The sequence below is a fragment of the Peromyscus leucopus genome, chromosome 17, assembly GCF_004664715.2.
Source record: "Peromyscus leucopus breed LL Stock chromosome 17, UCI_PerLeu_2.1, whole genome shotgun sequence".
Taxonomy (NCBI): domain Eukaryota; kingdom Metazoa; phylum Chordata; class Mammalia; order Rodentia; family Cricetidae; genus Peromyscus; species Peromyscus leucopus.
In genome coordinates, this window is record NC_051077.1 from 29,947,265 (window position 1) to 29,965,773 (window position 18,509).

General features: G+C 42.9%; 1 protein-coding gene across 2 annotated transcripts in view; it reads right to left on the reverse strand.

The window, feature by feature from the left end:
* Nucleotides 1–5,745: 5,745 nt before the first annotated feature.
* Fam149a (family with sequence similarity 149 member A) overlaps nucleotides 5,746–18,509 on the reverse strand; it is a 49,428-nt gene continuing 36,664 nt past the window's right edge. For both annotated transcript variants that reach the window (XM_028881136.2, XM_028881135.2), the window contains exons 9-14: nucleotides 17,865–17,977; nucleotides 16,149–16,352; nucleotides 11,788–11,908; nucleotides 10,461–10,589; nucleotides 10,295–10,373; nucleotides 5,746–8,060 (exon numbers count right to left, since the gene is read on the reverse strand). In XM_028881136.2, coding sequence (XP_028736969.1) covers nucleotides 7,987–8,060; nucleotides 10,295–10,373; nucleotides 10,461–10,589; nucleotides 11,788–11,908; nucleotides 16,149–16,352; nucleotides 17,865–17,977 — 720 coding nt within the window. In that variant the 3' untranslated portion in view covers nucleotides 5,746–7,986. The remainder of the gene's footprint in view (nucleotides 8,061–10,294; nucleotides 10,374–10,460; nucleotides 10,590–11,787; nucleotides 11,909–16,148; nucleotides 16,353–17,864; nucleotides 17,978–18,509) is intronic.

The window sequence follows — 18,509 nt, forward strand, 5'->3', positions numbered from 1 at the left end:
TTCAGGGTCAGACACAGCAACCACCTTCCGGTGACCTAGAACTTTAGGGAAGCCACATGTCCAGCGAGCGTCAGCTGACTGATTGAGACACTGGAGCTAAAGGAGATTACGATTTCTAGGCACTTCCCCCCAAATCCTCTGGTCCAGGAAAGCCAGAACTTGAGAGAACAGGAAGGGGGGCAATAAAAGAGGGAAAGGTAAGGTTTTAGATGGGAAGAGGATGGAGGAAGGGATGCGGAAGGTTTGGGAAAGGAACAATAGCTATGACGCACAGTCAAAACGCAGCTAACCCAAGCCTGCAGAAGGGAAAGGCCAGCCAGAAGCTCGCCCTCCCCCGAGGTCCTATTTTCTGACTGCAGGTGGAGGTGCCCAGCCCGAACACCACTCCTCTTTCTACACCGGATTCTCCTTACCAAAGGGCAGGACTGGTAGTGTCCTCTCCTAGTAGAAGGTCCCTCCCGGCACACTAGGTCGAGTGCCAAGAAAAGTTGAAGTGCAAAGACTGTCTTGATTCCCATTTTCCTCAGTTATTTTCTCACAGAGACTTCATCGGTTGCCCACAGACACCGGTGCGGCCTCTGTGGTGTGGAGAAAACACATCTAGGGCTTTCCTCAGTTCAATGGAAGTTTCTCTTTATTACATTTTATATAGGCATGAGAGCGTGGGGGTCGGAGGACAACAGTTCTCTCTTTCCACCATGTGGGTGTGGGGGATCAAACTCAGGTGGTCAAGCTTGGTGGCAAGCTCTTTGCCCAGCGGAGCCATCTTGCCCTCCCCTCCAGTTACTTTTTTAGAGAGCCATTAGTATGCACCGACTGAAGAGAAGTTCGTAAACTATTAAGTGGAAGAGCAAAAGGAAACAAATGGTACAGCAGAATATGCATTATTACATTACAATTCAAAGTAGTATATTTATCCATATATGAATGCGGAACATTAATCTATGTCATAAAACATCATGACATAGGTGTTTCTGTTGTTTGCAAGTTTCCTAGGCTGTAAATAGTTGAGTGTCCCTTTTCTCAGACATCTTTGGACTCTTTTGAAATATGTATGTATTTCAATTGAATATATGTGCCAAGGAGCAGGAGTCCTAGATGGTGTATATGTGCAGCCTTGCTATTAATTGCCTGTTTTCAAGAATTGTACCAATTTACTGTGTTTATTGTACTTTATGGTATGTAATGCACACACATCAATATATCATTAGTGTGTAAATATAATGGGAAAAAATTTTTCTTTGCAACTACACTGGAAAGAAACTGCTATGGAGGAGGGGAACTCAGACTTCTTTTTTTATTTCTACATTATTGAATCACTTCCTTGCGAAATAATGTGTTTACTGAGCGTTGTTAAGTACGTCTCATGGGCTTTGGTTTCCTCCCCTTTAAAGGACTAGAGCTGAGCTGTAAGGTCAATTACAGCTATAAGAGTAGAAGATATGCTAATCTCTGTGGACAAACAAGAATAGTAGTAGAAACCTGTCTCTTCAAAGACGGGAGGGGATATGTCTCAGTAAGTGGCAAATAAGGATATAGGCACAGGAAAGTTCCCAAACAAGGAAAGGCATGATTTGTACTAGACTTTCAGGGTCCCTCCTTAGAGCACTGGCCATTTTCAGGGAGGTAGTTCAAGCTCATGTGTGTATTTAGGGTGGAACAGACAGAGACCGGACACCAAGCTTAGGAGTTTCTCAGTGTTTCATTAACAAGGAGGGTGGGTATTGAAGATTTGGCCCTAGGGTGGGGAAGGTGAGCCAGTTTGTAGATAGATGAGCAGGAGAGCTATTGAAGATGGGGGTGTGTGTGATAATATAATAAAAAGATTGTCCGCTTCATCATTCTCCAGGTTTTTTTTTTTTCCTTCTGAGGTAATGATTCTTCTCATACTGCCTTATAATACTGAAGTTTCAGACTACATCCGATGGCTGGGAGTGTAAGAGATGTGTGGTAACACCCTCCCACAGGACAGCCATGTGACAACAAAGCACACAGCATTATTGCCCCTTGGAATCCTCACCAGGAAGTGTAACGTGTTCTTTGGGGCACATGTTGCATTGCTGATATGGAAGAAGTGGGTCTGTGACATGCGTGACCATTCCTGCCTGGTCGTCAGCCTCACAGAGCTGATCTAACCCAACAGGGAGGTGTCTCGACACTTCCCTTCCTGAAGATCACTTGATACAGAAGGGGGCTTTTCCCACTTGAGAAACACCTTCATTGGTGCATTATATACTCCCTGTTTAAATTAGTGTATTGACTATTAAAGACAGTTCAAGCAATCCCACCCATTTAAAAGATAACACCATCTTTGCACCCCAGATTTGAAAAGGTTCAAGATTCAGAATGGTCTCCCTATTTCTCTACATTCATCCTCCTGGGTAATCCCATAGATTTACAATATAATACCATCTATGGACAGTACTGATGTTCACTGCCCAGCAATGACTTTTCAACTTTACAATGATACTTTAAAAATTTCACTTTGGTAGAAACTCAGTCTTGAACTTTAAATTTTGACTTTTCCATGGCTGGTGAAAAGTCTTGTATAGTGATGGGTAACCGTAACAGGTTAGTTGTGTCATCATAAGAACATACAACCATCACTTATGGAGCTCTGTATTGCCAGCACATTTTGGATACAGGTATTCAATACTTTGTAGGAGGTACTAAAGAAGGCTTTGCATTAGATGACTTTTGTCCAACAGTATGTAAAGTGTCAGTGTTCTGAGAAAGTTCAAGGTAAGCTAACTAGCAGGTATGGTAGGTAAATTAAATGCATGATTTCCTTATCAGACTTTTAATTCACATTAGGGGTCTGGCAACAGGTGTACATGGTGACAGTACTCACTTTATACCTCCAGTCTGTACTTCTCCAGCTATCCAAATACTGTGACATTTTTACCTCACCTTCTAATGCACATCTAAAGCACAGTGTGTTCTAACATGCCCCAATACTTATCTTCTTGCTCTCTTTCTCGTTCTACTGTATTTCCAAGGCAGAAGGCAAAAGCTCTAGAGTCATTCTTGATCCTTTTTGCAACCACACTTCATATCAAATCTTACCAGCTCAATTTCAAAACATATCTAAAAGCCATCAGCTCCTCATCTGCCTAGCCACTGCCATCTAACCTGGAACCTGAGGATTTCTCGTCCAAGATCCCTTCATCCTCAGAACCGAAGTAATTTCACATTTCTGACCATGACTCATGATGCCACAAAAGCATCTTACTCAGACCCTGCTACCGCTCTGACATCATCTTGTGGGTTGTTCTCTACCATTACCTCTCCATTACCTCTCCTTGCCTCTCTGCTGCTCCTGAGTATTCCCAGTGTTGCTCCTGTGTGCTAATGCTCACTCTGGACTTCTCACACATATTTCCATGGATGATCTTCTCATCTTTGGGCCTTTGATTGTATGACCTCCAAAATGCAGCCTTGGCTGATTATCCACATGAAGTTGTATGCTCAGTCACCTTCTCTTGTCTGGTTCTGTGTACTGCTGATGGCTGGCTGCCCCGCCGCTTCTACTTAATCTGTCTACTGCTTATCTCTTCCCCTAGAATCTAGATTCTCTGGAAGCAAAACCTTTGTCTTGTTGAGTCCGATAAGAAAAACATTTAACACACAGTAATTACTATTTGGAAGAATAATATATTTCTGATGAGTACAACACAAAAGTGTGCTATGGAATAAGGCTTTTGTACACTGGTTTAATAAAATGCTGATTGGCCAATAGCCAGACAGGAAGTATAGGCAGGATAAGCAGACAAGGAGAATTCTGGAACGAGGAAGGCTGAGTCAGGAGACGCCATCCCGCCATCCAGGGAGCAGCATGTATTGGCACACAGGTAAAGCCATGGAACACATGGCAACATATAGATTGACAGAAATGGGCTGAGTTTAAGTGTAAGAGCTAGTCAGTATTAAGCCTGAGCTAATGGCCAAGCAGTTTTAATTAATACAAGCCTCTGTGTGTTTACTTGGGTCTGAGCGGCTGCGGACCGGGCGGGACACAGGAAAACTTTCAGCTACAGAAGTGTTACCTTCTAAAAACAAAGTGTTCTTTGGAAGTACCTATTAATGAAAGGAACTTGCACAAATCAATCTTGCACTCTTGTACTCTCTCCCTTGCCCGCTCTCCTGCTCTTGCTGACCTTCTCACTGCCTACCTATCTGTCTATTTTGAAATTCCTGGGAAAAGTTAGCTGTCTACTTAGAAATAATTGAATAATCTGGGTGTAGCAGCATACACCTGTAATTCTAGCACTTGGGCCATGGAGGTAGGTGGACCAGGTGTTCAAAGCCATTGTTGTTTGCATAGAGAACTTGAAGCCAGCCTGTGTAGCATGAATCTTAAATGGTCTTATTAATAGAAAACCCAGAGCCAGATATTGGGGTGAATTCTGAAAGATCAGAGGAGAACAAGCCACAGTCAACCTCACCAAAACAACTTCTCATCAGATCCTGTTTCCACGAATCTCAGTCTGAAAACTTCTGAGGCCTCACCCAAATGGATCTCAGTTGAACTGCTGCTAAAAGCCTAAAAGCTTAAAAGCCTCTAGTTCCTGGTCCTCACACCTTATATACCTTTCAGCTTCCTGTCATCACTCCCTGGGATTCAAGGCGTGTGTCACCATGCCTGGCTGTTTCCAGTGTGGCCTTAAATCACAGAGATCCAGATGGATCTCTGCCTCCCAAGTGATAGGATTAAAGGTGTGAGTGTGGCCGGAGTCTTCCTGCCTTGCCCACAGTCAGGACAAACCTCTGCCACCCGCCAGTCCCATAGCCGCTCAGACCCAACCAAGTAAACACAGACACTTATATTGCTTTCAAACTGTATGGCCGTGGCAGGCTTCTTGCTAACTGTTCCTTTACCTTAAATTAACCATTTCTTTTTATCTATGCCTTGCCACGTGGCTGGTGGCTTACCGGCGACTTCACATGCTTCTTGTCATGGCGGCGGCTGCAGCGTCTCTGGTCATTGCGGTGGCTGCAGCAGCGTCTCTTTCTGCCTTTGTCCTTTTATTTCTCCTCTCTGCTAGTCCCGCCTATCTTTCCTGCCTAGCCACGGCCGATCAGGTTTTATTTATTAACCAATCAGAACAACTTGACATACAGACCATCCCCCAGCACAGCCAAGTGCAGATCATCTCAAACACCTGCACTCAGGCCCATGGTCCTAATCATCCTCTATACAGACCTGCTGGGTAACGCCACAAGGAACCCAAGAAGGGCTCCCACAGGACATACAAATCATCCCACAGCATGTGAGTGCCACTATTTTCTGGTCTCTATGTCTATCTAGTGGCTGTTCTGTTCTCTGACCCCAGATAAGTTTATTAGGGTGCACAATAACTTGGGGGACACAATATCACCACAAGCCTGGTATTATATGAGACCTTAACTCAAGAAAGAGAGAAAGGAAGGAAGGAAGGAAGCAAACAAATGTCTGTGTTAGAAACTGAAAAATAAAAGATAGTTGCAGAACTCATAAAATTGGGAGTGTAAGGGTGTTTTTATGAATTCAATGAAATTCTGAGGACTCTTAACATTTTGCATTTTATTAAAAATTAAATGATTAAAAGTACTGAACAATCATCCATCATTATAAGAAAACAATGATAATAAAAATATACTGAAATGATTTATGGCAATAAAAGTGAACCTCTCAGTTAGTAAAGAAACTCCATCCTGGTTCAGAGTAACACAAACACAAAGATTCATGCTTCCTTTTATATTCTTCAGAAATCTTGCCATTTTTCCATTAAATGTTATATTTTCTTGAACTATTTTTAAATTCTTTCACCCTTTCTTTGGTTTGGGATAAATTAAAGATATTTTAATTCACAGAGTCATTAACCCGCATCTGAAGTTTTTTCTCCCAGAAGTGATTTCCCAGTTGCAATTTTTACCAGAGAGAGCCTAAGACTCGCTTATGAAAATAGAATATTGTAAAAGCACCCCCCTGATTTTTCCCTTTTCAGTCTAGACAGCATCATTTACTAACTTACAATCTCATTTCACCTATAAATAAAAATATCTTTAACACAGGCATGAAATTAAGTCCCAGGAGAAGGTCACTTTTAGGATCGGTGAGACCTCTGAGTCTCCAGATAGCCTTCTAGCACTACTTTGCTTTCCAATCAAAACACCTGGAAGATTAAAAACCGTACCTGGTTCTATTTTTACTGCAGTTCTCTGCTGATAGAAATAATACATCTCCACCTCCCAGCCTCTGAAGGCAAACACGGTGAGAGTAGTATTAAACTGTTATCCTGGGGCCTCCATCGTATCTTTATATGTCCTATTCACCAACTCCCTTTTTTAAACGCTGGGTTGAGGGAGAAACAGTGGAATGGCACCTAGGAACTGATACGAAGTGGGCTGAACGGCTGGGAGAGGGCGGAGTCGATGGCCCTCTTAGCAGTAATAAGGGACCACAGAGCAGCCAGCCAGGCACCTGGTGGGCGGGACTCCAGCCACTCATCAATCCAGAAAACCCCTCTATGTGAGAAACTGAGCACTCGACACACTCCCTAGGCGTAGAGAGTGACACTCTGCGCCCCGTGGCTATCTGAAAGGAAGGATCAATACAGCCACCAGACCGACCGACCGGTGTCCCTTCTCTGCCCTGTCCTGGTGCTGCATTAAGTGGAGGGAGCGAAGGAGAAACTGTAGAACAAAGCTCCAAAGTCACTTCTGGTTGGTCGTTCTGCATCAAGAGCAGATCCAATGAGCATCTGCTCACCGCAGATAGGTCAGTTTCCAAACATCTCTAAGTAGACAACGATCCCCACATCTTATGGCAGGAAATGTGCCGAGAACCATCCCTCACGTGTTTAAATGGTATATGCATACATGTGTACGTATGTAAAATTTATTTTAGAGTGAAAAGATTTATGCTGATGTAGTGTAATTATCCAATAAAAAATTATGCTGATTAGGGATGTGTGTGTATGATAATAAACCAGGATGAAGTACCAGGAAGGGGCCTCGCCTCGAATGGACATTTCTTCCGTGTTCTCCACTCCCCTGACTGTAACAGTCAGGGGGGACTTACGGTCTGAAGAAAACAGAGTGGAGAAAGGGCCGAGGGTGGGGAGAGCTGCTGCCTTCAGCAAGGACTCAGGGAGGCTCTAACGAAAAAGTGACGTCAGAGCAAAGAGTAGGCTGGGATGACGTAAGGATGCTGGTGCTACAATTCTCAGCTGTCCAGTCGTCAAACACGTCAACTTAAATGTTAATGCTAGAACCATATGCAAAAGATTTTGATTATGCATATATTCAGCTTCAAATGTGGGAGACTTTTAAATGCACTGTCTAAATTTGACAATGAAAAGTAGTTTACTGCTGTGTTTTAACACAATTGGCTTGCAAGGCGTTTCTCAGCTATTCAGGACTAACCATGTGGTAACAAAGGTCTGAGAAGTCTCATTATGAAACCCGTCGCCTTATACATTGCATATGCAGTAATTATTTTAAAGTCAGCACAACGAGTAGCAGAACCAGAATCTTTTTCAAATGGACAAATTGTCTCAAATATGATTGCTATTTAGTCTGGATGGAATCATTAAGAGAATGAGACCAAAATATACGTGATGGTCTAGAGTTACAAAATGGCATATTCTTAGGGAATGCACCTGTATTATCAGCGTGTGAACACTAATCGTAGGTATAAGTGATGAAAAGAGGGAATCTGAGGACACACTAGGGTCTTTTGAGCAAAGCACTGGGTCCCAAGGAGCTTCAGGCACGCGTCCCGTAGGGGCTACGGAGTTCAACCTTTGTTCTCTTCACAAAGCGAGTGTTCAAAACTAAGTACTTCCTCACTTGTGTCTCTCTTGGGTGTCCCACCATCTCCTGCCGTCAGACAGAGGTGAGTACATACACCAGGTAATACTTGTTCCTACGCTTTTCAAGCGACAAGTGGTGTGGCCAAGGCCTCACATGTTCCAGCAAGTCCCTAATTCCAGAGCAGTGACATCACGACGCCACTTGGAACCTCTTTCTCGATGTCAGAGTTGTTCTCTGGTAAGATTTAGGTAGATACTGTGAACCTGAAACACAAGACACACAGGCATTTGCCTTAAAAGATTAAATTCCAGCACTCAGGAGGTAGAGGCAGGTAGATCTCTGTGAGTTTGAGGCCAGCCTGGTCTACAGAGTGAGATCCAGGACAGGCACCAAAACTATACAGAGAAACCCTGTCTTGAACCGCCCCCCCCCCAAAAAAAAGAAAGAGGGAGATTAAAATTCAACCTCCAAAGATTGCTCTGTCTTCTCCCTGCAGACCATATTTTGAAAAATAAAAAAAAAAAATTATTTAATGTCATGTTTACATAAACTACAAAGTAGTCATGTGCAAACGCCATCATGGAGAATCCTGATTAACTGGAAGGGATCCTCTACCCCACCCCACAACCAAACCCAGGAGCTGGGATGCATTCTCCCACAGCTGAGGGGTTTACAAGAACTTTTGCTGCAGACATCTGTCTAAGGCCCAGGATGATGAGATGGAAGGTACCTCTGAATCATTGTGCCAGTCATGAAAGATGGGCCCCCATTACTTGAGATAGCCATCTCCATTTTTTTTTTTCCTACCACAGAACAAACAGAAAGCTCCTGGTTTGTGCTGGAAGCAGAGTTCACAAGAAAGTCACGTGACTGGGTGTGGCAGTACACACCTTTAACCCCAGCACTTGGGAGGCAGAGGTAGGTAGATCTCTGCAAGTCTGAGACCAGCCTGGTCTACATAGTGAGTTCCAGGCCAGCCAAGGCTTAATAAAAGGAGAGAGGAGTAACTGAGGAGAATAACTGACATCATGCACATATACCACACCATACCACACACACACACACACACACACACACACACACACACACACACACACACCATGAAACATGGCTGCCCTTAAGACAGAGCACTATCATCACTAATGATGTCAATTAATTCTGCCAGGAAGGATAAAAAGCATCAAAAAGCCAATAAACAAGAGGACAACAAAAGACTTAAGGGTCTAAAGCATCCATGAGCACAGCATACTTGTGCTCATAGCAGCCGGAAGGATGAGACAGGAGGTTATCATAAATTCAAGGCTAGCCTGGGCTATCTAGCATGACTTTCCCAAAAAGCAATTTTTAGGGTGTAGGTAAGTGGTAGGCCCATTTACCTTATACATAAAGGACTCTGGATTTGTCTCATTAAAACAAAACTTGTGAAATCTGTGATGTCGCTAGGCTAAGGAAGGCTGATATAAAACAGTAATAAATGTGTTATGCAATTCTAACCTAATTTAATTTTAGAATTATGACTTACTAAAATTTTCTCTTCCAACAATACATTTACTTAACATTTCAGCTGCCCCTATCACAAATGGTTTATAATTCTGAGCAAATGGTGCATGTCTAGCAACTAGCTATTATTCCCTTGTCATGGATTTTTCCAGGGATTATTTTACCCATGTGGCTTGACATAAAACAGAAGACCTTGTCCAGAGAGGTTGGGACGTGCCCGAGCTTACAGGTATGTACATCCCATGCTCTGCTCCCTCCATGGACAAAAATATGACAACACTTTAAAAATCAAAACATCACTGGTCCCCATCCCACTAGAACTTCCTTCAGCCACTAGGCCAAGAATAAGTACTTTTATGTCAAACCCTACACTGCAAAACATTTAAGAAGCCTCTACTAATTTTCTCAAGCGCTGTCAGAGTGGATTTTTTTCAGGGAGGATCCAGAATAAGGGTTTCATTTAGCAGGACTGAAATCACAGTGGGAGAATGAGATGGCGGCCTCTCCGAAGGCAGCCTGTGCTTTGTTTCAGGAGAGCAGGATCCTGCTTGATTAAGAGCAGGTCTCTCATTGCCACTCAGCAGTTGGTAAGTGATGGTCTGGCATGGTGTCTGAGGTCAGGCCAACTGTGGACCACACACACCTGCTCTTCCTTCCTACATGGTCAATGCAGGGGCATCGAGATGGATAATCTTCAATTTCATTTTCTGAGATTTTTAAATCTCATGAATAGCACCATTGTTCTCTCTCTCTCTCTCTCTCTCTCTCTCTCTCTCTCTCTCTCTCTCTCTCTCTCTCTGTGTGTGTGTGTGTGTGTGTGTGTGTGTGTGTCTTCCTCCTCCCCTCCTCCCTCTTTTTCTCTGACACCCTCACTGTGTAGCCCAGAGTGGCCTCCATCTTTCCAACCTCTTGCCTCAGCCTCCGGAACACTCAGATGGCAGAAGTATGTCACCACACCCAGCTCATACCATTGTCTTTACACGTAGATGATGCTAACCTGTCAAAATACTTTGACCTGTCCAAGTGTGAGCAACAAACTCCATGGGTGTCAGGGAACCTTTTCTTGGTGTATCTGACTGTTAGGAGAAAGAGAAAAATGGGGTGAGCTGTATTGTTTTCAGCTTTTTATTTAAAATTGAAATTAGAGACAACACAGAACCTACCCGGAAGGTATGTGTGGTGCTGGGTCTTGAAAGTTGCTCCAGGACAATGGTTCTTTCTCGAAGAGGCGACCTTTCGACACTGTCAGGCATCGCGCTCAACACACGGTTTTGCAGATGCCTTCCCCTGTACTAAGTGGAAGACAACATGTTCTTTTAAAGAACAAACACAATCCTCATGACAGCAAAAGAAACCTATAAATGTTTCAATTGTTCACTCATGTATCCAATCACCCACTTATCTGAACATTTTGATGTGCACATTGCTAAGTGTACGCTTTGCTGTGGACACATCTAAACATGAGTCTGTGTGTGAAGTATGTGTCCCTATCACTTAGCTCAATGAAGCTGTAGTGTAATGGGATACAAATGGGGCCCAGAGACCTTACCCGCAGAAAGTTGTACTCGTTAAATTGGACTAGAAATGTAATAGTGCACTTTGAAACATCGACTTGTTTATGTGACATCTGCCTTCATTGATTACTTTATCCTAGGATTCAACAGTCTAGCTCCAAAGCGCTTGCCTTCTAGGAATGGGTCCTAGCACTGCATAAGGTGTGTGTGAGAGACAAACTCCGCTTTTGTTTTCTCTCTGTCTGCTTTACGTTCCTACAACTGGAACTCTTCTGTGCCCTGCAGACACAAGTTGCTTATAGCAGAGTAAAGTGTGTATGGCGGATGGCGGGGAGGGATTACTGTGAGTCTGGGAGAAGCCTGGTCATCCACACTGCCAGAAACACTCCTTCCCCACCCTCATGATTGCGTGGCAGAGCTTGGCTTGGGTGATTGGCCTCTGGCCTGCACAAACATGGAAAAGGTTAGCTATAAAAATGGGAGCAGATGTAAAGGACATCGATTACGATTTACTGAGCTCTTACTTTGTGCAAGGCATTTGAAGTTTATGAATGCATCTGATGCTTGTCAGGAGTCCTTGATGCAGGAATGGCTATTACACTTCTGAAGTGAGAACTAAGATGGAAGACCATGGACGTAACGTGCATCAGGTCACAGGACCTGTGCGGCCACACTGAAGTGCAGACCTGCCTGCCTCTCGCCCTTACGCACTACACCAGCCAGAATTTCAGGTCTTTCCTTAACGCCTGGGCTTTCCAATCTAGTTCAAGCTGAGGTTTATTTCCTAAAAGGGTGAATCAGTCTCCTCACTCTCTCGAGACTCTCACAGGCCATTCAGTGTCTAGACGTGGATTATGAAGACATGTTGAACACAGCCAACTAGATCCCTCTTCAATGTGACTGACTTCTCTGAGTGCCAAGATTGTTTTCCCACAGACTGTCTAAATGGTTGCAGTTATAATGGAATTCATCTTACAGAAACAGGGCGGGACCCGGAAGCTGCTGTGTTCTGCTCCCCAGCTTCAGCGCCTATTGGGGGTAACCGGCTCCGGGAGGCTGGAATTGCTGAGGAAGGCAGGTGGTCAATGCCGGTTTGCCTGTAAACACAACAACATACAAGTAAACACCAGAGCACACAGAAGAGAAGGGGACAGTCTGAGCTACTGATTACAACCCCTTCTAAAAACAGTGATAGCAAACTGCATTTCAGGGAGGTAAATATGAAGCCAGGGCAAGCAAGGCCACTCACCTTGACCATGTTTAACAACGAGTATCAGCCTGATCTATTGAGTACACAGCTATGCTAGGAAGTATGCAGACTATACATATTCAGGATAGATCCTCCCCAAAGGATCTGAGAAGTTAAGGACAATGTAAGTGAGAGCCATGCAACCCTACAGTATGATCCAGCATATAATAAGGTGCTGTGGTATAGATTCTAAATATTAATCTATCAATTAATATTAATCCTGAATAGTAATCTATTAGAGATAGAGATTGGTGGAGTGGAACCATCAATGAAGAATATAATTAATTATAAAAGTACTGAGCTTGCCGGGCGGTGGTGGCGCACGCCTTTAATGCCAGCACTCGGGAGGCAGAGGCAGGCGGATCTCTGTGAGTTCGAGGCCAGCCTGGGCTACCAAGTGAGTTCCAGGAAAAGGCGCAAAGCTACACAGAGAAACCCTGTCTCGAAAAAAAAAAAAAAAAAAACAAAACAAAACAAAAAAAAAGTACTGAGCTTAAATGAGGACAATTGCAAAGCTTTATTCAAGATACTAAAAAGCAATATGGAATTAGTGAGCAAACATTGTTTGTCAGAAGAATGATAGCCACCAGGAAGAACTGTGATCCATTTCCTACATTTTTCATAGATTTGATGCTGTGATGTCCAGGTGATACTTTTATTCTGAATTTCACACACTGGTGGCCAAGTTCATTTTTTGGTGGTTTGATAATAAAATCCTAACTAAAATATAGTAATGACAGGAGAGTATCCCTATCAGGCATCAGTATTTAAAAATCTGCCATTCTTTTTTTTGTATAAAAATAGATATTTTTGAAACAACTTGAATTAATTTATCCACTAGTAATGGAATTATGGCCTTTTCAAAGTAGTAAACTTTTGACGAGAAGAGGCTACAGAGAGAGGTGCCTATGCGGCCAGTGGATCTATACACAGGCACAGGCATTCTAAAGAGCATCCTGGCAAAATATGAATATTAAAAATATTCATAACCTTTGACCTGACAGTTTTGCTTCTAGACAGTTCCAGTAGGAAACAATTTAAAGGTATTCTTACTAAGAGTGATACAAAATGTCCACTATACTTCACACTGATAATATAAACAACAAATTGGAAATTTCACCAATAGCAAATACTAAATAACCATATAGCCATTTGATTAATTTGTGGTCATTAAAATTACTCTTTCAAAAATCTGTAGTGTGGGGAATACCAATGTTACAATGTCAGAGAAAAAAATTATATAACAAAGTGATGCATTGTATGACAGGTAATTCTAGAACAGAGGGAAAATACTAGGGAAGAAACAGTCAATGTCTACATAAAATTGATAGGAAGTTAACCAATGCTATGACTCAAATGATCCTTGACTTGTATACTTTTTTAAAAAGATTTATTTTTATTTTTAGTTATGTTTATTTGTGTGTCTGCCACATGTGTGTGAGAAGGATCAGATTACGGTGTCAGATCCCCCAGAGCTTGTGACACAGAAGAGTTTGAGCTGCCCACCTTGGGTGCTGGAAACTGAACTCGGATCCTCTGGGAGAGCAGCAAGTACTCTTAACTACTGAATCATCTCTCCAGCCTCTCTATTCATATTTTTGATGTTGGGGTCATATTCATCAATATTTGGTAAAAAAAAAAAAAAAAAAAGTAGTGGTTCAATAAATGGTGAAGACCAAGGCTAAGGGTATAGATTAGTGGTAGGGATTTAGGATGAAGCCCTGGATTCTATCATCAGCACCAAAATAACAATAATAAAGAAAAGAGCCGGGTGGTGGTGGCGCATGCCTTTAATCCCAGCACTCAGGAGGCAGAGGCAGGCGGATCTCTGTGAGTTAGAGGCCAACTTGGGCTACAGAGTGAGTTATAGGAAAGGCACAAAGCTACACAGAGAGACCCTGTCTCAAAAAAACAAGCAAACAAACAAAAAACAAAGAAAAGAAAGAACAAATAGATATGAAGTATTAGCAGTAAGAGGATGCAAACCTGGATGCTTATGGGTGAAGAAAAAGCAGTTCAGAATCACGATAAGGGAAAAGAGCGGTAAATGATTACATATTGTCAAAGGGAGAGGTCTCCCCAAAGGGGCAAAACCTGGACTCTTACATACAAAACACTGCTGTACATGTAGATACCCAGCTTATCTGTGGCATTCACATCCCATAGGCGAGCAGTGAAGGGCAATGACCTAAAAGGACTCATTAGTGGCAGCGGAAAGAATAACACTATAAACATCCATATAGAGAAAGAGGTCAAAGCAGAGGGAACACACCATGCAGGAGTCTAGAGTTATTTCTGTAGGGAACAGAGTGGGTTTGGGTGGAAGCCAGAGGGTGAACCTCATGAAGACTGGAGCTGACAGTATGCTGCTGACATGGGCAAGGTATAAAGAAAACATAAGAGGTGACCATTGTGAGAAAAGAAAAGGTGAACGGACAGTGCTTAAATAAATTAATACAGGCAGCAGACCCAAACTGCCCAAAGCTGACACCCAGAAAGCTGAAAGCAGTGCTGTGGTGGTTTAAATGAACATGCCTGTAGGCCCAGATATTTGAATACTTGGTCCCCAGTTGGTGGAACTGTTTGGGAAGGATTAGGAGATATGGCTTTGTCAGAGGAGGTGTGTCACCATGGGAGAGCTTTGAGGTTTCGGAAGCCCATGGCATTCCTTAGCTCCTTCACCCTCTCTGTCTCATGCCTTGCCGTACTTATGGATCATATGGAAGCTCTCTGCGACTGCTCCAGCTCCATGCCTGCCTGCCTGCCTGCCTGCCACTACACTTCCTGCCATGACATCAGGGACGCTAACCTTCTGGAGCCATGAGCCCTAATAAATGTTTTCTTCTATAAGTGGCCTTGGTTGTGGTGTCTCTTCACAGTAACAGAAAAGTAACTAAGAAGTGCTGTGGACGCTTCCTGAAAAGTTCAGCAACTGACTGACTGGGGGTACCCCAGCCATGCCTTCAAGAGCTTTGATCATCAGCAAGAAAGATGTTTCCAGCTTCTTTCAGCCTGTTTCCTCAGCTTAGATTTGGCATACTATGGAGGTTTGTAGTACAGAATAATTATAGTTTACTTGGATGTTGATTAGAAACAATAATAATAAAGTAACAGCTGTTATTATTACAGTATTTCCTGACAAGTAAGTAGTCAGAAGGAAGCTCCTTGGAGTTCTGTGATGAAAGAAGAAACAAATAATTTGCTCATTAGCTTTTAGTGTTATTTCCTAAGAAAGCCCTTTCTGTTCTAAAAAAAAAAAAAAAAAGTGAAAAACACTCCTTTAAACTTTTCAAAAAGATTCATTTTATTTTATGTGTATGGGTGTTTTGTCTGCATGTCAGTGTATCACATGCACACAGTACCCCTGGAGGTCAGAACAGGGAGTCAGATCATGTGGGACTGGAGCCAGAATGGGTAAGCTGTAAGCTACCATGCAGGTGCTGAGAATCGAACCTGTGTCCTCTGGAAGAGCAGCCAGTACTTTGAACCACTGGGACATCTCTCCAGACCCTGGCCCTTTATTTACTGATTTTAAAGCATTTTACATAACCCAGGTGTAGCTCAACGATGGGAATACTTTGAGCAATGCAGCCTCAGGTCATCCCGTTATGTGCAAACGTCACACAGTGGACCTTCACAAGCAGCTGTGATGTCAGGAGTCAAGGCAATCGTAAGTGACCACTGTCATATACTTGGTCTGTAATTGACCAGAACATTAGTATCCAGTGCAAGACCATGCATTATTTTACTTAAACCCCTCCATAAAACGTATTTTGTAATTTTAGAGGTATTAACGATCCATTTTACAAAGGGGGCCACTAAATTAACCCAAGTTCACCTACCATCAGTTTAATTTTCCTAGTGGCCTGAGCTTCAGGCCTTTGCATGGGCTTTTACTCCAGCTACTCACATGGCTGGAACAAAATCCAACAGATGAACTCATTTAGAAGAATCTGGGGGTAAAATCTGACAGAGGAACCTTTCACCAGATCCTCCAGTTCATCAACCCTAACTGGCAAGTGCCCCTGGCCCCTGTGGCCTTCAGTCTGCCATGAAAAAAAAAAAAAAAAAAAAAAAAAAAGACTCACAGTTTCGTTCCCCTCAGGATTTCATCACTATAGACGGTGGGGGTTTTCAGTCTCTGTGCGTCTGAAGCAATGGAAGGGAGTCTCCTATGCACTGGTGTTTTCTTGGCAGAAGTCAGCGGTCCCCGAGGGTCTGGGATGCGGCCCAATCGGTGACGTGAAGATGCGCCGACCCCTGCCCCAGACACTCTGTCATCTTGCTCGTTCCTGGGGAAGGAAATGTCGGTTAAGTACCCCTACCTAAGTTTCCCGAGGGCAGGAGACACACAGCCACAGAAGAAATGGACATTTCTACTGCTATGTCAGTGAAAAGCAGGAGGAGAAAGATTGATAATCCAATAGGAAAGTCCGAAAGAGGAAGAGTTCACAGCTCCAGTCCCCTTTCCTCATCCCTTCCAACCTACAGCATGTGATCATTTTGTGGCTCATACCAGCACAGCAGTGATCATTTTGTGGCTCATACCAGAAGAATCTGCTTCTGTCCTTGCATGCTGGGTAATTCTTTTTAAAAAAAATTTTTTATTTTATAATTAATTTAATTTTACATATCAGCCACGGATTCCCCTGTCTTCCCTCCTCCCATTCCCCAGCCCTCCCCCCCAATCCAACCCCCATTCCCACCTCCTCCTAGGCAAGGTCTCCCCTGGGGATTCAGCCCAGCCTGGAAGATTCAGTTGAGGCAGCTCCAGTCCCCTCCTCCCTACACCAAGGCTAAGCAAAGTGTCCCAGCATCAAAATACCCAACAGTCCAATTAAAAAAATGGGCTATAGAGCTAAAAAGAGAATTCTCAACAGAAGCTCAAATGGCTGAAATACATTTAAGGAATTGCTCAAGATCCGTAATCATCAGAGAAATGCAAATCAAAACGACTCTGAGATACCATCTTACACCCATCAGAATGGCTAAGATCAAGACCACTGAAGACAGCTTATGTTGGAGAGGATGGGGAGCAAGGGGAACACTCCTCCACTGTTGGTGAGAATGCAAGCTTGTACAGCCACTTTGGAAATCAATATGGCACTTTCTTAGAAAATTGGGAATCAACCTCCCTCAAGACCCAGCTATACCACTCTTGGGCATATATGCAAGGAATGCTCAATCACACCACAAGGATACATGCTCAACTATGTTCATAGCAGCATTATTTGTAATAGCCAGAACAGGGAAACAGCCTAGATACCCTTCAACTGAAGAATGGATAAATAAAATGTGGTACATATACACAATGGAGTACTACTCAGCAGAGAAAAACAATGACATCATGAGGTTTGCAGCCAAATAGATGGAACTAGAAAATATCATCCTGAGGGAGGTATCCAGACTCAGAAAGACAAACATGGTATGTACTCATAAGTGGATACTAGATGTAAAGCAAAGGATAACCAGACTGTAATTCACAACTTCAGGAAGGCTACCTAGTAAAGAGGTCCCTAAGAAAGACACAGGGATCACCCAATCACAGAGAAATGGATGAGATCTACATGAACAACCTGGACGTGAGTGGTGGTAATAGAGGGCAAGGGTCAGAGGAAAGAGAGCTTAGGGGAGCAGTGGATCAGGAACAGAGTGAGAGAACAAGGAAAGAGATACCATAATAAATGAAGACCCCATGGGAATAGGAAGAAGCAGAGTGGTAGAGAGGTCCCCAGAAATTCACAAAGATACCTCCACGATAGACTACTGGCAATGGTTGAGAGTAGTTCTTTCTTAATACTTACTGTGTTTTATCTGCAAAATAGGTGGGTCTCTGCTGCAGCGGCTTGGCTTGAATCGTCATTACGCCACTCAAATCACTATAGAAGTTGCTAGAAAAGCGATGGAGCTGAGAAAACTAAAAACAGAATAGCATCATTAAATCAATATCCAGGTCATTTTGTTGATAGATGCCTGTTGGGAATTAGCAGGCAGTAAATGGCACCAATTAGCCGGTGAGAGGAAAGTGTAAGAGAGGTAGCATTTTAGAAATAGATACAAATATAGATGCCACCTTCATAGAATTCGTATTCATATGAAGCAAAGCAAGGGGTATTATTTGAATGTATCAGAGACCAAAAGCAATAGCAAGCAAGTAGCAACTTTAAAAGTTACTTCTAACGAGGAAAAGCAAAGAACGGTTATCATTAAGGTCTTAGGCTAGACAGCAAAGCCAGACTGGAAGATTCAGTTTCATCCCGAACTACAAGCCCCACTCAGGCCTGTTTCTGTTCAGTGTTATGAAGGATTTCTGTTTATATACTCCATGCTAGATCCGTATTTTGTCTCTCTTTTTTTTTTTTTTTTTTTTTTTTGATATTACTATTTTGGCTTTTGTTGTTGTTGTTGTTTTTCTTCTTTCTTTCTCAGTTTAACAAATGTTACTCATC